Source organism: Semicossyphus pulcher, unplaced genomic scaffold (genome assembly GCF_022749685.1).
Source record: "Semicossyphus pulcher isolate SPU_LCO1_2020_fin unplaced genomic scaffold, fSemPul1.0.p SCAF_14, whole genome shotgun sequence".
In the NCBI taxonomy this organism is placed as follows: Eukaryota; Metazoa; Chordata; class Actinopteri; order Labriformes; family Labridae; genus Semicossyphus; species Semicossyphus pulcher.
Window position 1 is genome coordinate 3,630,749 of NW_027211648.1, and position 20,673 is coordinate 3,651,421.

The 20,673-nt window shown below is 44.4% G+C and overlaps 2 protein-coding genes across 2 annotated transcripts; both read left to right on the forward strand.

Annotated features, from left to right (window-relative positions):
* The first annotated feature begins 217 nt into the window (after positions 1-217).
* On the forward strand, positions 218-4,228 carry LOC138591529 (enhancer of rudimentary homolog). Its single transcript, XM_069662156.1, has 4 exons — positions 218-302; positions 779-866; positions 2,085-2,205; positions 3,512-4,228. The coding sequence occupies exons 1-4, from the start codon at positions 300-302 to the stop codon at positions 3,612-3,614; spliced, it is 315 nt and encodes a 104-aa protein (XP_069518257.1). The 5' UTR covers positions 218-299; the 3' UTR covers positions 3,615-4,228.
* A 1,137-nt stretch (positions 4,229-5,365) lies between these two features.
* LOC138591714 (BRD4-interacting chromatin-remodeling complex-associated protein) lies at positions 5,366-17,489 on the forward strand. The gene is made up of 14 exons (XM_069662385.1): positions 5,366-5,377; positions 6,244-6,430; positions 7,160-7,205; positions 7,331-7,373; positions 7,586-7,651; positions 7,870-9,396; positions 9,506-9,739; positions 10,713-11,265; positions 11,391-11,539; positions 13,390-13,451; positions 14,336-14,484; positions 15,587-15,681; positions 15,828-15,930; positions 16,750-17,489. The coding sequence occupies exons 3-14, from the start codon at positions 7,165-7,167 to the stop codon at positions 17,487-17,489; spliced, it is 3,762 nt and encodes a 1,253-aa protein (XP_069518486.1). The 5' UTR covers positions 5,366-5,377; positions 6,244-6,430; positions 7,160-7,164.
* Positions 17,490-20,673: the final 3,184 nt, after the last annotated feature.

Below are 20,673 nucleotides of genomic sequence, written 5' to 3' on the forward strand. Positions count from 1 at the left end.
GAAATTAAAATATTCCAGGCTTTAAAATTTTCATCCCATTTTGCCAAGTGTATATTTGTTAATTAGTGTATATTTTTATGTATTCATATATTTATTTCAGAAAGAATTTATTTTAAAAATAAATACAACTATTTATTCTCCGGTACAGTATGTGGCGGTATGTACCGTTTCAATCTGCCATATAATTAGGAGGAGAAGAAGAAGAAGAGTTGTTCTTCCGGTGTCGAAGGTCAACTCGTCTGAAACGTAAAAGGATCTGAAGAAAATCGGCCGAAACCCACCAAAAACACATTCAAATCATGGTTGGTAAATCTTGATACAGTTCATATAGTATAGATTTGTGCGTGTTGTTGGAGATCAATAGCAGTCAAATTAGCGTGTCGATTTTAATACGTAATTTCAGTAGATAAATCGTTTAATAAGTCTTCAAGCTGTTTGCTAACGTTAGCATGAGTGTGGGGGACGTCTGGCACCTGAGCAGCTGCGATGAAAGACACTGACCGACTCAGACAAATAAGATTTACAACTTACTGGCACCTTAGTGTTTTAAATTTTGAATGCTACTTTGCCAGCGTATGTTGCCGAAGATTCACCTTCTTTGAATCTCAAAATGTAGCCTACATACAAAACATACAGATTACAGTTAAAACACATGGAGCTACATGCTAACAATACGACTTAACAAACGAACTACAGAAAAAAATGTATCTGGCTATTCCAAAGTGAAGTTTTAGTAGGAATACTTTATCACAGTCTACCAACATTTGTCTTTTTTCAGTCCCACACAATCCTGCTTGTGCAGCCCACCAAGAGGCCAGAGGGAAGAACATATGCTGATTATGAATCCGTCAACGAGTGTATGGAAGGTATGCTGATGGTGCTTTTGTGCCTCTGTCTTTTGAAGGACTCGTACAATCCTAGAGTGACATGTAATAATATTTCAACATCTCTTTGACTTTGACAAAGAAGGTCTCCTGCCATCTGTTAGGACTTGCTACATGTCTCTGTACTGCAACACAAACAAGAGTTACTCATAGACTTTCAAGTAAAAATATGATGGCAATAATTTTACATGACATGTCTGTGACATTTCCAATCTACCTTTTGTCTGTAAATAGTGTAGTTGTATCTGTTTATTTTAATGGTAGACATCTATGCAGCTAGTGTACACTTGGTACAGAGAGTACAAATAAACTCACCCACCAGTCATCTCTACTTTTTTCTACTTTTTATGTTTTTCATAAATACTACAAACTTAGTTGTGACTGAGAGATGTTGGTAGTCAGCTGATTAGAGCATGTAACTTTTAAGTTCAAATCTAACTAAAATTCAATGACAAATTTATGTTAACCACCTGGGAGATGAAATTATAATTTATTACGCCCATCGTCATGTCATTGTCATTGCTAAAACATGCCTGATTATATATGTTTTTTTGGGGGGGATATTTATTGACCAAGATGTAGGAATAAAACCATCAAGGTAACAATATACAGTTAAGCATTTTAGCAATGTTTATTTTCGCAAGAGAGGCTGGAAAGGGTATCCATTTCCTTTTAAAATGTATCATTCTTCTACATTGGGGATGCACGATGTTGGATTTTCAGGTGATATCCGATATCCTGATATTTTCCAACCCTTTTTGCTGAATTCAATACCGATATATTAGGCACATGGTTTTTTCCACCAAATTGCAGAGAACATCGAGTCTCCCCTGTAGTGGGGTTGATATCATGCCTACTCTTATTGTAGTGGCTGAAAAACTGCCATACCGCAGACATCTAGCACCCTTTCTTCACCCTTGACGGAGGAGGCGTGGCGCAGGCATTGCGTGCGCACACGCGCCGAGTTAATGTCATAGCTTTACGTCCAGCTTTTTGAGGGAATCATCGAGCAATTTGGCACAATTAAAGCGTTATTTTATCGACGGCAAATATCGGCCGATATGTCATTTTTAAGCCATAATTTGTGGATACGGATAACGTGCCGATTATATGGTGCATCCCTATTCTACATTATATTTGTCTTTATTCTCTTGTTACACTGATAACTTTAATATAGTGTATCTCCTGTCTCTTGTCCAGGTGTGTGTAAGATGTACGAGGAGCATTTAAAGAGAATGAACCCCAACAGTCCGTCAATAACGTACGACATCAGTCAGCTGTTTGACTTCATCGATGACCTGGCGGACCTCAGCTGTTTGGTGTAAGTTTGTCCATATTTAGTAATTAATTATTGTAATAGAAATCTCTCTAAAGGATCAAAAAGTGCAGCATACACTAATACAGCATGTTGTGCATGCTACATACACTAAGTCACCATTTAAGGAGCATCACAGAGGCTTGTTCTGTTTAGGAGACAGTCATGAAGAGGGTCACAATTCAGAATACTGAACTCAAAGTATTAACGGCTGGCACTACTAGAACAAAAACATTCACTGTTATATCTGTTAACTGTCAGAAAGAAAGGCATTTTCTATAGACGCACAATATGAGGTGAAATGTCTCTCGTGGTGTGATCTTTTCTTGCTACTTTGTTGACGACTACAAAGCAGTCAGCTAAAATGATGCCAGCGAGTGGATGTAAACTAGTCTTTGCTTCTGTTTGGACCCATGTCAGGGTTCACAGTGTTCATGTTAGTGAGGAGGGAGAGTGGACTTTAGAATCCTTTAGCATTGTGATGCTCCAGTATGTGCAGCGCATTAATGAGGGAAGCTGCTATCACCATTTAATCAAAGGTCTCACTTCTTAATGAAATCTATTCTTTCAGTCTTTGTGAATGATTTAAAATTGGTTTATTTTCATTATGATCTAATGGTACAAAAAAAACAGCAGGGCGAGCTGTGTGTTTATACATAACCATGGTAACTGTGGTTTCCTGCTCAGGGGGGAGGTTTGCTCACCTGGTTATTAACACCCTTCCTCAGTCCCTCTAGAAGTGCCTGTGGGTGTGACTTTATGTGGAGTTTTTGTGGGTGCAGAAAATTGGCCATTAAAACCATCAGCCATAAGATGGTGAAATTCAGTGTTATAAATGTATAATGTTCTTACTGGTGCACGCTGCTGTCCTTTGGCTGTCTAGTCTTAAAACATGTACTCTCTTACATGTAGGGGAACCCTGCAGGGACATTTTCAGCTGCTTTAAGGAATGTTTACTTTTTACATTTTATCCTAATAAATGATATAAAATTATATGATGAAGTAGAAAGAATAAACTCCTTTTAGTGTACATTTTGTTTTCAAGGGGGTCACATTTTCATTCATACAGTGAGCGCAAACTTTGACTCCAGCAACTGGCCGAACTTGACTTCTGACCTTTCAGGAGAAGACGAGCAAACAGAGAAATCAAGTGTCTCATTCAACAGTTTTTTTCCTAAGAGAAAAAAATGATGCATACCATAATAATAATAATAATAATAATAATAATAATCAACCCTCTTACCTATGGAAAGAGAGAAACCTGACACTGTAAAATATCTGAAACTGAATCTGATTCCTGCTGCTTGTTCAGGTATCGCGCCGACACACAGACGTACCAGCCGTACAACAAGGACTGGATCAAAGAGAAGATCTACGTGCTGCTGCGCCGTCAGGCTCAGCAGGCAGCAAAGTGAGGCCTCTGACCGGGTGGAGGGTGGAGGGTTTGGGGGGTTCAATCTTAATTTTCTTGCCTGGAACATTTGTCAAAAGGTTTGTTGAAGATGTTTTGAGAAGTTTTTAACAAAGTTTTTAAAGAAGTTTCTTTTGTTTTCTTGTAGAGGGCTGGTGTGTTTTGTACTTTAATGTTTGACTTATTAATAAAGATTTCCTCTTAAAACAGGAGTCTGACGTTCTTCCTGTGTCTCATTTTGGCCTCCTTTTTCATCTTCTTATTTTCATCCTTCCATCCTTTTTTTATATGTTTGTCTTGAACAGTTGATTCTAACAGGAGAAAAGTGCTGCTGACGATTTACTCAGCAGTGGTGCACATGCATGGTGACTTCCCCTTTAGGCTAAATAAAGTGGCGCATGAGCATATCTAGAAATATTTGACCGTTTGTTTGACTGTGCCTTAAAAATTGTCATTTTTTCATATTAAAAAAAGCTGGACTTTGTGGGTTCAAATTTAAATGTTCCTTCTTTGTTTTGTGTTTCCTGTTTTCCCATCTTTCTTCTGTTGACTGTAGAAACATGTACAAACTAATCTCCCTAGTTCCTTGAAAAACATAATAAAATATTGATTTCTTTTTACTTCCTGAAAATACATTTATTTTCCTGGACTCTAAAACATTGGTGGACCTTTTGTTGTTTCATTTTCCTCCTTCCTGCACGGTGTACTGACAGAGGGTTATTGTTATTGTTATTGTTGTGGATATAAATTTTTGCCTGGCAGTAGACCACATTGTAATTTTCTGCTTTTCACTCGATACAGGTGCAAACAAGCACATCTTCCAAAATTGATTTTTACTCTGCCTGGAAGGAAAATCTACCAATTTCCTGGACTCACAAAATAAACAGGCCTTGAGGAAAAGTGATTCTAAAAATTAAACTTGTTTTCTGCACTTTTTTTCTCGCACCTATCTTTCTCTTTTTATTAACTGATTAAAAAAATACTTGTGATATGAATATTATTTACTCTTTTTAACTTTGCTTTTCTCTCATTCAACATTTCTCTTCCTCTTGAACTGTTTGATACTTCTTTAAGGATGCCAATTTACTCTGCACAGGTGCACGTGGGAATAATGTTTGTAAAATGAAAATGTCCCTCCATTGTTTTTTAAAGTCTTTTTCTTTACTTCCCCCTTCCTCCCTTTTTCTTGATTGTTTTTTTCTTTAAGCCCACAGTTTTATTCCTTTTACCTCCCTCAACAGTATAAAGAAGTGCTATATTGATGTCCTGCACGTGTCAATTTCATCACTTCGGCATAATACAGAGGCCAAATTATCTCGAATTATTGATTTTTTTTTTTTTTAAACAACTCTCTCTGGGGCAGTATTTACAGTTTCTGGACTTGAGGGAATTTAAAAAAGGGAAGGAAATCAATAACATGCAAGTAAAACATCTGGTGAGCTCCACGGTGACGCGCGGGGACATGCGAAGTGTCTCGCCGGCTGACGGAGCGCACGAGGCGGTCTGTCTCCTCTGCTGCAGCTGGATCCTCTCACTCGTATTTTTCTGCACCTTTTGTGTTGTGATCGGCTCTGCCTGTCTGTTTCTCACACCCACCCCGGTACCCCCCCTTCCTCCTCCTCCTCCTCCTCCTCCATCCCACCCTACCCTACCCCCTCCACCTCCCCCTCCCCTCCCCTCTCCTCCTTTTAGCATCTGAAAAGACCACTGAGTGAGAATCGATGGCGCAGAGGCCCGCTTGACAGGACAATAAACCACAAAGAAGGGGTGAGTTTTTTTCTCTCCTCCTCTTGCTTGTGTTTTTTCTCAATTGCGGAATTTACTCTGATGGCTCATCGGTGAGGGACTCGCTCGCGGCTGGCTGCGTGGAGATGATATTTTAACACACGGCATCTTTTGTTACCGCGATATGATTTACAGCAGGCGTCAGCTGCCGCGGGTCCCACTCAGGGAGACCAAATAATGAACAAAATGTAGAAAAATAGCAGCAGGAGCAGCAGCGGCGGCTCTGCATCCTGCATCGTCTGGGACATTGATTTCACATGAACACACATTCACCTTACGTAACCTACAAATGCATCCTGGTGCTCGTGTTGTTGAGAGAGAATAGCATGCACTTGCCGCTGCAGGTTTAGATGAGGGTCGTTTGCGTGGATTTCATTGGGCGCTGCGGTACCTGGAGGGTGTTAATGCGGTTCTCTGGTTGTAAACAAGAATATGTCAGCAGCAGGACCGGAGAGGGAGGTTTGTCTTTTTGTTTTTTAAGGTTACCCTCCTGGAAAATGAGCAGAAAATAGTGAGTAACGTAATTGGCTTGCACCACCTTGCTTTTTTTCTCTCCAGCCATGAGGAGAGAGGACAAGTCACATCCAAGGCGCAGGGGGAGCCGTCTATTTACAGCAGATTTGCCTCTCATGTCTGTGATAGCCACAACAATAGCTCCCATTTTCCTCATCAGCCTCAGGCATGATCAATAGTGTGAGAAAATACAAATATGACGATTAGTAGTCAAAGATTTCAGCCCTCAGAGCAGAGACCCATGAATCATATCGTATTGATTTGAAATGTGTTTTTGGCTGTTGGTATAACCTCATGTGACCTGACAGCATGTGGTGGTGTGTTTGTGCCTCCAGCCTCTCCACCCGCACACTGAGGACCGCAGAGATGCTCCAGCAGAGGGAGGAGGACCCGTCTCTGTCCCGCCGCCCCGGCCTGGCATCCCTCCGCCGCCTCCAGACACTGAAGCTCAGCCACGACTTCCCATGAGGCCACCAGCAGAACTCAGCTCGACCGCTCTGTATGGGGCCTCTCACATATGAAGTAGGTCCATGTTGTGCTCCTGTGGACTCGTGGAGGAGGGAGGAAGAGGGGTTCAGGTTGTTTGGTGTGTTTGAATGGCAGTGAGGCGTCTACTTGAGGTGCAATGATGGCAAATTGCTTCGTCGTTTTATGGTTAAAATGCTCTATCCTGTCATCCTTCTCATGTTTTATAGGATCCACAAACTTGAAGGATCTGATGCCTTTAACACAACATTTTCTTATCAAATCTCTAGTTTTTGCTTCTTTCACCTTTTCTGGCTTCTGACTTTATTTTAAGGGGTCATGGGGTTGAGAAGAACTTGTCTAGACAACAGTCAGAAATAAAAATGTCTTTTTTAAATTATTAATCATCTAAGTTGCGGCCGGGCAAGGTGCAGATGCAGCTTCCAGACTCCAAAATGCTATGATTTCCCTCTTTTGTTTTCAGATCAGTGTAAATTACATTTCTTTGGATTAATAAATACATCAATTATCAATAATGTTGTTCTAAGTCTCCACTTGGTAGAGCCTGCGTCCCAGGTATCAAGGCTGAGTCCTTACCACAAGTTTGATTCCAACCCAGGCTCTTTGCCGCCTGTCATCTCCTCTCGCTCACCCTCGCCTTTCCCGACACAATTCAGCTGCTCTTTCATCAATAAAGCAAGAAAATGCGAAACAAAATAATCATGAAATAATCAACAGCTGCAGTAAAAATGTGTGTAACGCATTTGTTTGTCCTCTTCCTCGCAGTTGACATGGAGGATGAAGATGGGACTTGTCTACTTGATGTTTTGTGGTGGGTCTTTTCACTTCTTACTTAAATAAAGTGGACTGAAGCTCTATTTAAGATTTTGATTCCACTAAAGCTTGAACTTTTATTTGTTGTAGTTTTTGGTTGTGATCTTCTCTTTGTCTTCACAGTGACCCCCAAGCCCTGAACGACTTCCTTCATGGGACCAATGAGGTAACAAAAGAGTGTTAGATAGAGAGGGACTCCAGAAGAAAATCAATAGTGCAAATGATAAATTCCAGATGGGAATATTTCTTGGCACACGGTGGTGCGAGATGTGTGGAGGAGGGCCGACGGTGTGAATGAAGTCATAATGTAATGCTGCATGCTTGTTTCACTGCGACTTTGCGAGCCCAATCTAAGATGGTCTGATTTCATCCCACCAGCTGCAGACTGAAGACCTGCTCATTAACTCCTCCTCTGGGGAGCCCTCCCTCTTCACAGACGCCCCGGTGAGTGTCTGGATCCACAGCCTGCAGCGTCACAACAACCTGCATGTCCCCCAGGAGGATGATTTTTTCTCTCCTCTGTGCCTGAAACTGCTTCCTGTTAACTCCTGCTAATCACACGTTTCTCCCCTCCTTTTCACTCCCTCTCTCCCCTCCCTCCCTCTCCTCCATCCCGTTCTCTGTACGTCTCTTTTTCTCTCTCCCGCTGTTTCCTCCTCCAGAGCCCCGTCTCTCTGCTGGGAGATGGTAGGGATTCCCCAGGCACGCCTCCGCCTGGGTGTGTGGATCTGTCCTTCCTGGAGGAGGCCCTCCTGTCATCGCCAGAGGGAGGGGAAGACCCACAGGTGGTGCAGGGCGGGACACCTGTGGAGGCTGGATTTGAGGCAAAGAAGGGAGAGGTGGAGGAAGCGGAGGAGGCCGAGGTGGCGTGTGATATCCTGCAGCAGAGCCTGCAGGAGGCTGAGATCACAGAGCAGACCATGGCCCTGGAGGCAGGTCTGCCTGGGGACAGCCTGTCCCTGTACTCCCCCGCCCCCCTCCTCTCTCCACCCACCGTACCGTTCATACCGAAGTCTGTGACATTACCCCAGATCACCGCGGCGCTGCCCAGAGACACCCAGGCAGCAGTGGAGCCCCCTCAACCCTCTCTCCTGGCTGTGGGGCCGGGCTGCCCTTCTCTAAAACCTGCCACCCCCGCTCAGCTGATGGGGCTCCTGCCTGGAAACGTGTTCCCTGCTGCCTCCCCAGAGACCTCCTTCTCTCTGAGTCCTGCCCAGGCATCCAGCATGATCATCCACAAGGCTGTTCCCAGTCTGACCAGCCGTCCTCTCATCACCCCTACCCTTAGAGCAGCAGCAGCTCCGGGCATCGTCCTGCAGCGAGCCCCCCTCCCCATCCAACCCAAGTTGCCCATCAGCATCCAGCCCCGGCTGGTTCAGATCAGCCCCAAACCTTCTGGGCAGAAACACACTCCAGGCCTTACGTTTGTCCCTGGTACTGCCTCACCAAATATTTTACTCTCACAACCTCCAGGCCCCAAACCTGCAGCCCCCCCAACGCAGCCCCCCCAGCAGCTCCACAAACCGCTCAGCCTGCAGCTGGTCAACCAGGGCGGCTCCTTTGTGCTCCAGCCTCAGGGACTCTTCCAAGGCCAAAACCAGTTCCTTCTTCCAGGCCAGTGCCCGGTTACGCTTGCTCAGCCTGCCAGTGCAGCTCGTCCTCTGCTGACCCCCAGTCACCACTGCCCCTCGGTCCACAGCCTGACCCCCTCCCCCGGGCAGCTCGTAGATGGCTCTCAGATCCTCACTGTGCCCCAAAGACAGCTGAACTTTAGCCCCGTCTTCACCACCCCTACAGGGCAGCTAGCGCTCCGCCCGGCCACTGTGCTTTCCGGACCTTTGCAGCTGCAGTCAGCGCCTCCTACTGTCTTCCAGATGCCGGCACAGCTGGCAGGAGCCTACACTGCAGGAGGGCAGGGGCAGCGTGCCACTCTGGTCCACAGTCCCGCTCTTGGAAACCACATCACCCTGATCAACAGTTCAGGGGTGCTTCCTCCTGATCTCACTTCCATCTCGATCCTTAACGGCCCCTCGGTGGTTCAGGGTCTTCCTTTCGCTGCCCCGGCTCCTCAGAACGCAGTGACAGACGGACAGCTCAGCCTCCAGCAGGCCTCTGTGGTGCTGCTGCCAGAGAGAGCCGTGCAGGAGGAGAGGAGCAGCTCAGAGGAGACCTTCCACCAGCTACCACAGGTGAGCCTCAACTCTGTCAAATCTTTTATCACGGTATATATTTATACTTTTATAATCCTTTAAACCTTCCTTAAACCCAACCCTCTGTTGTCTGTTTCTTCTCTTACAGCCGTACGGACATGTCCTCCAGCAGGTCTCGGTGCAGCAGCCCTCTGCAGGGCTGCAGTCCTCCCATCCTCCTGTAGTCACAGTCCTGCAGCCTCCTCCTGAACCTCCTCTTGTCCCCGATCCAGCTGTGGAAATCCCTAAACTCCTGATGCCCCCAGCGGACATGAACCAAGCAGTGGAGGAGGCGACCCACTCCCTGAGTCAGAACGAGGCCTTTATGCAACATCTGCAACAGGTCAGCTTCAACAATTTACCCCTCCTGTGACTGTAACTCACTGGTGAAGAAATATTTGCTGGTTTATATTTGTTTGATGTTCTTTGGCTCAAAATATGTGTGTAGTGATGCAGCTTTGCGGCAGGTTTAACGTGCACACTTTGAGTTATAATCTTAAACTGTGTAAAGACGAGACTGTAAACAAGAGATATGAATTAACAAACAACAAAAGTAACAAAACTATTAGCTGCAATCTTTGTCATACCAGAAAGAAATACAGTTTTAAAAGTGAAAAAACTGCATGAGTCCCACAGGAAGTACAACACAGTAGTTAAAGAAGTAAACATGCTGCCATTAAGGGTCAAAGTTAAACGTAAACTCAGCATCTTGTTGCACCAGCTGTGTGTCAGTTCAAAATCACACAGCGATCCAGTTGAGCCCTGATTTCTTTCTTTGAGATTTCACTCTGATCTACTTGAGAACGCCCAGCACCCTCCGCACAGCACATTCAGCAGGCTGAGGAGTGTGCTCAGCGGCTGACTGCTGTCCCAGTCCTGCTCCACTGATAGACTCAGGAACTCTTTTGTCCCCCTGACCACAAGACAAATCCTCTGTGTGATGGCAGGGGGAAACAAACCACAGACCAACGGAGAAGTGCTTCTGGACTAAAGCGCTCATTGCACAGACACAGCTCTTGATTCTGAGTACATTACAGCTCTTTATCTCTGACACTATAACTTTAAAGTTGTAATCTCGAAGATTTCAGTTTCGATTCGTTGGCGATAAACTGTAATTGCAGGAGCACACTTCCCAGATATCCAGACAGTGCTGCATGTGAGACGTCCACGGTTGGCTCCGGGTGTAACTCTTGATTTTCCATTTTGCACATTCTAAATTATTGTATAGCAAGTTTAAATGCAAAGTCACACAGAGTTCAGAGGTAGATACACAAATCTAACTTTTTCATCTTGTGTCTTTGTCCTTTCTTCCACAGCAAGCACTTAGTTCTCCTCTCACGTCTGAGTTGTTGGTGGGAGCTCTCCCGGTGGTCCCGATGGAGTCACTTCCCTCCCCTGTCACTGATGAGAGAGAGACCCAAACACAGACTCATGCAGTCTCTGGTCAGGACTCCCGCTCTGTGCTGTCTGACCAGTGTGTGGAGGATTCTCCGCTGCACTCAGACCCAGAGGACACGCCGCTGATCTGCTCCCCCGCTCCTGTCCAGGACGACGAGAGACCAGCTCCATCTACTTTCTCCCCCCCTGCTGCACCTGAGAGCTCAGCCGCTCAAATCACAGCTCCCCCGCCTCGCATCGAGCCACAGGTCCAGTACCAGGGCCCTCATCAGGTCCAGCTCTCACAGGCCTTGTTTGCCCAGGACCAGGACCAGGTCCAGTCCTCTGTCTCCCAGCCTCCGTCCTCGGTCCAGGACAGCCCGCCCACTCTGCGAGTCCCGGTGCCTCAGCAGCAGTCTGATCCCACGGCTGCACCTGCAAGTCTCTGCAAAGGAGGAGACGAGCCCGCTGTCCAACAGCACACACACAACAGTCAGTTTCTAGTCATATATTCATAATTCTTTTATCACTGATATCACCGCTCACATATTTTAACTCATCATGATCTGAAACACGACCATCATCATCACCTCTGACACCATTTTGTCCCTTTTCAGAGCCAACAGCTGCCTTGGTCGTGGAGAGTAAAGCGTTTACTCTCGATGTCCATCCACCCTCTCCTGCAGCCCCAGGTCTCCAGGTTCAGGGGCCCCCACCTCCCAGAGAGGGCGCCCCCACCCAGACGAGCCAGCAGACCAGCACCAAGGTGAGAACAAACTCAGATCGATTCAGTGCAAAGGTTTAATAAGTAGGTTTTTTCCTTGTATTTTGTCAACAACATATTCAAACTGGGCCCGTCCTCCTGGGCTCTTCGTCCCCAGAAGCTCACTCTCATGCTGTGTTCAAAATGCCATTCTCTACTAACAGGACGTTCTGATATGACCAAAATGTAGTTTGTAGTATGCAAACAAAAGCAAAATGTGCAGTATGCCAAAAATATTCGGATGTTGTACTGATTGGGAGAAAGTCTCCAGTATGCATCGGACCAGTCTACCTCGCCTATTGTATCCCACAATGCAAAGCGCTGGAACATCACAGCGGCAGTTGAAATGACGGACAGCAGCAGCATTCCAGCAGAAGGGGGCGCTATAGCTAAAGAAGCGGCGGTTATTGTTTACTTCCGCCTGGCGTAGCATACTGCCACGCAGTATGCAGTATACAGCATGTAGTATGTCCTATATAGTACGGCATTTCAAACACATTCTCACTCTCTCGTGCGATACGCCCAGCCCGCTGAGCTAACACCGACAGCATCACGGTTACCGTTGCGCTAGCATGCTAACCGTCAGTTAGCTTCTCGCTCATGTGAGCTGTTAGCATGCTAGCGCAAAGCTAACCGGCGGTTTGGTTTGAGGCACCTACCTGTCCAACAGAAAGACGGTCCAACTCTGCATCGCTCTTTCGCGATGTTCGCCGGTCTGAATGCGGCCCAGTTGCTAATCTGAACCGCTCCCACGCTCACCTGTACGCTGTGATTGGCTCAGGGAACCACGACAGCGCCCCTCCTGAAAACGTCCCGTGCAAAGCAAAACAACAGAATAGCTGCAGAGGGAAGGGTCTCACAAGGGTCAGCACACACACTCACCAACACACAGGTATAGAGGCCCATAAGTGAGGATTTATATTATATTATATTTGTAAAAGTCTATATTTTATCTTTGTTTATTATTCCTTTAAGGATAAAGAAATACAACATGTTTTTTTAAGTCTTGAATGGAATTACAAAAGTTTGCTTAAAATCCAAACAACAGAATGTAAAATGAATATATATATATTTATTCTTCCCACGTATATGTTTATGTTTGTATTATATTTACATTATATATTATATTAAAGCTCCTGTGAGGGTTTTTTTGCTGGTTATGAAACAGACTGAAATTAATTCTGATGACTCTGAATGAGCTACAAAAGCAAACCAGACCATCAGCGACAAGATTAATTATTTGTTTACATTTTCCAGGGCAAGAATTTAAAGTGCGTGATACATATGACTATTAAAGAAAGCAGGATGACATGTTTTGTTAATAACTACCACTTACAGGACAAAATCAGCAGAGAGATAAGGGGTCCGACTTTGCCCACAGTGGCGCCAAACCCACACAAACTTAAAGTTCGTCACAGGAGCTTTAAGCACTTGATTCAAAGATCATTTTTATTACTAATAAAGTTAATTATTTTGTAAAAGAGCTGCTAATCCATTTGTTGTATAAAGCAGCCAGTGTAGTTCTAATATAACTTGTCGTAAAGTCCCAGAGTCCTGAATGACATATTTAAGTGTCTTTTTTTGTCTGACCAACAATTTAAAACCAAAGAAAATCATCAGAAAAGTTTCCTTTAGCCTTACTGAATGATCAACAGACTAATCCTTTCAGCACTATTATATTGTGTATTTAGTTTATCACTGAAAATCTCTGTAATGAGTCCTCTGTGGATTAAACTGAATTGGCAGGCTTTGAAATGATTTTTTGGTAAATGCAGCAAACATATAATTAATGACTTAAAAATGCACCCCTGTCTCTTTCTTTGATCTCCTCCAAAACGCTCTCCGTCTGCCAGCTGGCAGCGCCGCCGGAGCAGCAGAGAGAGGAGAGGCTCACACCAGCAATGCGCCGGCACAGGTAAGAAGAGCGCCGCAGCTCGGGCTGTTAGACTTTAATGTCAGAGGATGAAACCGTGAAATAGAGAACACGCAACAGCGTATCAAAAAGGCCACGTTAGGTGAAGATGATTACCTAGTGTTAGGAACTTTTCTTTGAAATTTGAGGGGGGTTTTTTTCTCAAGAATAATTGTTTTTTCTTCTTCTTTTTTTCTTGTTAATGTACTGTAATGTACAATGACCCCCTCATGCACTGTTGCATCAATGTTACTTAATTTTAGGCTGCAGTATTTCTTCTTTGACTCACCTCAGCTCTTGTAATTTGCTTTTTGCTATAATGATCACAAATATTTAACAATCATTTGAAAACATCAGTTGGTGTCTCTTTATCGTACTCTTCCAGTGTAGTATACTTATATATATACTTGTATATATACTATAGCTTATATATACTTGACAAGTTTAACCAGAGAACTGTTAACTAAGTTCAAAAGGATTTGAAGGTCACAAGGAAATAGATAAAGAGCCTTTTAATAACGAAGAGAAGGATTAAAAGTGAAGGATTTTAACTTCAGAAATAATCACTCTAAGCTGTTAAAGCTAACCTTCGGTTTTATTTGAAACATGATGGCTTATTCAGGATGTCATTGTCATACAGCTGGATATGATGTTGTACAAAGAGGCTTTCTTACCTCAGTAAGAATCAGGCAGATCATGTATTAACCGTCTGCTGGATTAAGTCTGATCCCTCAGTAATGTTTTTAATCCAGGTCTCCTTTTCACTGGTTCTTTTAATGCTACTATTAACGTCTCCCTCTACAGCAAAGAAACACAAGACTCACCAAAGAAAGAGTCTTCTGCGTGTTATAGCAGCTCAGGCTGACAGTTCTGGTTGTGTTCTTCAGATTCCAGCAGCAGATTTGTTTGGACCACAGAGCGGTCCAGACCTCCTTCACCGGCCCGGCCTTCTCCACGCTGAAGGACGCTGTCAGACGCCTGCTGCCGTACCACACCTGCGCAGGTCACCTGCCCACTCAGGATGACTTCAGTTTAGGTAAGTGCCAGGCGTGGATATCAAACTACTAGTTCTGCAACTACTAGTTATTCTCATTAGCTATTAATCTGCTCATTTGTTCCTTAATTAAGGGATTATTCATTAGGTCTATAAAATGTTGATTTCCTAAAGTTTAAGCAACCAACAGTCCAACTCCACGTCCTCCAAATATAGATATAATGGAGTGACGTAAACCAATGCAGCAAAGTGTCACAGCCTCTGCTACCCTCCTGGCTAGGAGACTTTTACTGCTTTCATGAGAGAAAAGTTTTCATCCAACTCTCACTCCATGGATTACAGATCTTTTGTATTACACGGCTGGGTTAAATACTTGATTCTGATTGGTTAATTACGACATTCCGAGGTCCGCTATTTCTCAATAACAGACCGTTGCTATGAAGAACAGACCGTTGCTAGGGCTGCGGCTCTAATAACGTAGTCTGCAGGACTAACTGTAATCATTTCTTTCCTGTGAAAGAAGTCGGGTTAATTTTACGTCAGTCTGATGACAGAGGGGAAAAAAGAAAAGAGACGAAAACCGTAATGAAGGCTTAACAATGCAAAAACTGAAGCTACGACAGAGAGATCTACAAACTGAAGACGGCACAGGAAGTAAACATTAAACAGAACACAGTGTGGGAGACGGCGGTGTTTAAAGACGGTGAATGGAGGAGAAAATGTGAACAGACTCCGACAGAGACGAGACAGAAAACCTCCATCAGGTGCTGCTCTCATGTCTTACTTGAGATGAGTAGTATTAGCTTCGTTAGCTCATTTTAAAAAGGCTTCAGACTGCGGACGCAGCTCTCACTGTGAGTGTGACGGACTATTTTTAAACGGAAATATAATTATGTTCAAATTAATGAAATCATTTCCAAATGAATGTATTGTGTCAAAGTAAAAAGCCGTGTAATAAGCGAGATAATGTTTAGTGAGCAGGTTGTTATCTCACTGTGGATAAATGCACCATTTGGCAACCACTTCTGGATCGAACAGAAAGACAGGCATTTCAAATGTTTTGATAATTTATACTGGAAGTTTGTAGTGGTGCGATAAGGATCACTTTTGGGATAGGATTTTGAGGATGTTTGTCTTCCCACAGTGGACCAGGAGTTTGACAGCGTGTCCGGTTTCCTGCTGAAACGTACCAAGGACATGGTGAACAAATACAGGCAGCTACTGGTTAGAGAAGCTCAGGTAACAAACTCTGCTTAAATGCACACGTATCTATAAGCTCTACCACTTCTGAAGGGCGTAAAGACTTGTTTTCACCGTTTGAAGCAGGCTCTGAAGCTGTGTGTCTTTGTGTGTGTGTGTGATGGGATGTGCACTGGTCTCCACAGCAGGAGAGTCCGTCAGCAGAGATGGTGATGCTGGAGCGTCTCTTCCTCCAGGCGGAACGAAGCGCTTTAGTGGAGGACAGACGGAGAGTCCGCAGAGACCCAGGTCAGTGACCCGGCAGAAAGCAGAACCAGCTTCACCACATATTTTATTATGTGTGTGTGTGTGTGTGTGTGTTTCTGTGTGTGTGTCCCAGCACTGAGACAGAAAAGTGAATTAGTGACGCTCTCTCGTTTCTTTTTTCCCAAACTAATTCGGCGGTGCCTCGGAGCGCGGCACTTAACCTCCATATTTGCTCAGAGCAGCTCCCAGGTGTGAACGTGTAATTAAGCTGTGTAAATGTGGAGCGGGGTCGTGCTGAGAAAGACTCTGCATGATGACGAGAAAATTACATGAGAGGGGTTAAGAGCAAATTAAAGCCGGGTTGTGATGTTAATTAAAAAGTTGGAAAAAAGGGGGAATGAAGCTGTTGAAAGCGGTTAAATGTCAGACTCGGCTGCTGGTGGACCGTGGGACATTAAAACATGGAAGTGAATTAGTTCATCAATTATTGCACAAATACACAGTGATAGTTGGTGCCACCTAAGAAGAGCCCTCACATTTCTATGTTTCATTTGCAGAAAGAGTGCATGATAAAAAGAAAAAGAAGAGGAGCAGTCAGAACATGTTAATCCTCATCCACAGCAGGATGTACAAGTCTCCAGTTTCACCCTATATTTACCCTTTAGTAACTTTAGCATTAAATAAAACACCATAACATATAAACCAGTCTTTAAATTGGGCTCCAGCGCCTCGTGTCTTTTATAAGAACAAACTTTCGCTGTGTCTGAAATCTTTCTGGCTCTGACGAGACTTAAAGGGTTGTTTGTGTTTTGTCCTCTGTCAGCAAAATGAGTGATGTTTAATATTGTTGCTCTCCCCCAGAGTCCTTTATGATGGCCTTGGCTTCATCAGCGTTTTCCCCCCATGGCCCTTCCTCCTCCTCCTCTTCCTCCTCCTCCTCCGGCCCCTCCCACTCCTGCTCCTCTGACAGCCCCTCCTCCCCCCCAGCCTGGACCAGACTGTCCGACCGGCCCCCGGGCCTGAAGACGTACCGCTCCAGCTCCCGCGGGGCCCTCAGGCTCACCATCAAGCAGGAGTCCGGCTCCCGTAAGGTGGTCCACAACTCGGCCTGCGACCCCGGACTCAAGAGGGACCACACGGGTCAGCTGACCAACGGGGGCGGGGCTGTGAACGATCGCCACTCTCAGGCACCAAACGGAGCGTCGCAGCATCCTCAGCAGGACGAGGAGGTCTCAAACGGAGCTTGTGACCCCGCAGAGGAAGTCCCACAGACAGCACCCGATTCCAAAATAAAAGCCCCCAAAAATGCTCTTTCTATGCCAGAGGCTGGCTGCTTCGAGTTGAGAGATGTCAGCGCCCCAAAACTGAAATGCTTCAGGTTGGAAGCGTCGCCTGTGCCGGAGCAGCGCTTCAGCCCGCCTCCACCTCCCCCTCCACCCCCCCTCCAAGAGGACAACATGCTCAGTGAACATCTACAGAGTGCCATCGACAGCATCCTGGAGCTTCAGCGCCTGCAGGGCCCCTCTGCAGCCCCGACCAGGGCCACGTCAGGCCCTTCACTGGACCAGGCTGTCACCAGCATCCTGGGGGGACACCTGTGAGGTAATCTGCCCTGACAGACGTCCACACGGATCACAAATTATCTGTCTGAGGTGGGATCAAAGAAAGGAACTTCTTATCTGTCCCAGAGCTGAAAGAGTTTTAGTTTCTGGGTTAAAAAAAGAACTGATTGTTTGAAAGAAGAGAGAGGAGGAAAAAATACAGAGGCACTATAAAGAGATGCATACCAGACAACAGCACTATCTATAGTCCCATAGATGTTAGATACTTCATTTCGATGTACGTTTGTGCAAAAAAAAGTCTATTTGAATAGGAGCTATATTGTTTCAGTGGTAGTCAAGTCATTCAGAGGTTTACGACACTGGTGTGACCTTCATCAGCATATAGTATATAAGTAATAGTGAGGACTAAACCGAAAACGTGGAGTAGACTGAGATTATTCAATAGTTTTTTATAAGATTTCTTTCCAAAATGTGAAGTTTCTTTTGCATAGTGCCAAGCTTCCAGGGTATTTATTTTGATAATCTGTGCCAACTGTGTTTCTGATGAGTTGCATTGAGAAAGGCAGCGAGTGTGTGTGTGTGTGTGTGTGTGTGTGTGTGTGTGTGTGTGTGTGTGTGTGCGGATTTAAAGAGAGTGTGTGAAAACATTGCATCCTGCGACGGGACAGTGCATAAACCCCCCCCCGCAGGCTCCGTCATCTCGGCTTATCGAATGAAACTCCAAAGAATTTGTGACTTGCTACATCCTGAATACACCAGCAAACGTCCGTGTCGTGTCTCTTCCCACAAACTGGAGTCCGTCTTTGTTGAAGCAGAAAGAACCCGAAGGGAGAAACACTAGGCAGTCGTTTTTTGTTCTTTAAAGTTTGGACCCTTTTTGTCATTCATGCTGGAGTCTGACTGTGAAGTATTTTGAGTTTTCAGAGACAAGAGTTGTGTCCCATTAGTTATGTATTAATAACATAAAAGCAATAATGAGTTATGGTTGTTAGGAGCAGTGGTGGTGCAGTGAGGGAGGAGGAGGGTGATCCTTGCCCTGTAACTGGATGAAAACACTTTTCACTGCACGGTACGGCTCGACTCGTCCTGCTTGGAAACTTTTTCTTTTGGTTTTCCACCTGCAAAAGTTGTGGCTAGTACCTGCTCCTCCTTAATGTATAGTGTGTTTACACTCAGATGAAGATCAGATGAAGGATTTTTGTCACCTAGTGAGATAAAAGCTGTGTCCCAATTCAGGGGCTGCATCCTTTGAAGGCTAGAGATAGGAGATACTTCATTGATCCCAAGGGAAATTTAGGCACTGGAGAGGCTGCCACTCGCGTCGGCGCCGGAAGTCTCTATTGCGTCACAGCGGCGCGTTGAAGGCTGTCCCATTTTTGAAGGCTCCTTCAGATGTCTCCTTTTCCTGGGCCACAAAGGATCCATCAGGTGCATCCTTGGCGGCCTAACGTATACCGAGATTCATTGCTGTGAAGATCAGTTAAGACCCCATCCGATAATTAGCAGGTACTTTTTGCAGTGGAAAACTACATAGAGAAAGTTCAAATCAAGCAGAGTCAAGCAGAGCCAACTCTGTGCAGTGTGGAAAGATTGATTCTCAGAAGTAAGGGATGCTTTTTTGGCACTGCAGCCCGTGTAGTTGAGGCGAACATGTTTTAGAATTACTCAGCGGCATAAATGATCATTCAAATGTCCAGTTAGAGAAAGAAAACAACAGCCTGTACAGAACCTGAGCCTCTCTGCATCATCAAACAGCCTTTGACCAAAAAAAAACTAGAGGAATCATCCGCTTTCACATCTATTTATTTATTTATTAGTTTATTGGTTGTGGAGCATCAGTTGTGGAGCAATATGATTTCTGCACCATCTTCTGTTAATGTGACAATCTTATCGGTCTGTGTGGAAAAATGTGAAATCTTCTCATAAAAGAGGGAGAGTTTAGGTTTTTAACGACTCGCCCTCATGAAACTGAAGTCAAAATGTTAAAGCTGCAAATTCTCTTCAACATGAATCAAACATGAGCTTAAAACTGTAGCTTCTGAAGATAAAGTTAAAGGGTGAATTGGAAATGTTTAGAATATGCCTTGTTATTTATGTGTACCTTGAAGCAAATTGAATCTGATGTTTTAAATACTGACACATTTCAGAAAGTCCCTGCAAAAAGAAAAGAGAAACACTTCCAGAGATTTGGGGCTGAGATCAAACAGGTCTTCTCATTTCTTGAATTGTATTTGTATTTTTTTTTATATGTAAAATTTTCTTTTGTTGGAAAGAACAAAAGGTTTAATAATATGCAGTAATTTAGAGATGAAATCCTCTAATGTAGTTGCGTGGAAACACACCAGAGATTTTATAAAGGAGTAGTTTGATAGTTTGGGAAATACACTTTGATACCACTTTTGTGTCTGTATGCTAATTACAAAGCCCGTTAGCTTAGCATAATTAGCTTAAACCGGGGAAACTGTCTAGCTTGGCTGTGTAAAAAGGTCACAAAGAAAACCTCTAAAACGTACTAATTAACACGTCTAAAAATGGAAATGTAAAAATGACACAATGTGGTTTTATACTGAATCATGTGCCAAACTATGTTTAGGCTGGGGGCACTGAGTTCAACTAATAACAACCCCATAATGTGTAAGTATTTGCTCGTAGAAACTCTCCTGAATCTGCAGCTCTACTTGTTTTTAGCGCTGGCAGTTCACTCAATTTCAGAGCGTTGCTAACCGGCGCTTTCTGTTGCTAGGTTACCAAAGTTGTCTGGCGGCACTTCCGCTTCTCTTGGTAGTGGCCGTTTAGTCTGTTTTAAATTGCTCTGTATGCTTCATATTTGCTTTTATTTACGGAAATTTTTACAAAGAAAGCATGAAAACAATGAAAGGAATCGTATCCTGGCATTAGCAGCAGCTCTACATCTGGAAATCCGCCATTGTTGTTGACATAGTTGATACCAGACGTCCCGCCCCTTCTTGATTTTGATTGGTCGATGAGGGAGCACGCATGACTCTTCTAAAATTTGAACCATTTTCAACCCGCTGCCTACGACTGGCCATTTTCCGGTAGTTGTAGGACTTAAGGAAGGTTTTTTGGCACATGCTTTGGTTGTTAATCCGACTTAACAAAATAATTAAAAACTTGCTGGTTTTGTGACCTTTCGATATAGGAAAGCTAGCGACCTGCGTCCCATATATGAGCTATGCTAAACTAACCTGCTACTATAGGTAAT

Coding starts and splice junctions, on each gene's coding strand:
- LOC138591529 (XM_069662156.1), top strand. Junction 867..2,084: donor CGTCAACGAGTGTATGGAAG/GTATGCTGATGG, acceptor TCTCTTGTCCAG/GTGTGTGTAAGATGTACGAG. Junction 2,206..3,511: donor GCGGACCTCAGCTGTTTGGT/GTAAGTTTGTCC, acceptor CTGCTTGTTCAG/GTATCGCGCCGACACACAGA.
- LOC138591714 (XM_069662385.1), top strand. CDS start 7,165: ATGGAGGATGAAGATGGGACTTGTCTACTTGATGTTTTGTG. Junction 7,206..7,330: donor TGTCTACTTGATGTTTTGTG/GTGGGTCTTTTC, acceptor TTGTCTTCACAG/TGACCCCCAAGCCCTGAACG. Junction 13,452..14,335: donor CCAGCAATGCGCCGGCACAG/GTAAGAAGAGCG, acceptor TGTGTTCTTCAG/ATTCCAGCAGCAGATTTGTT.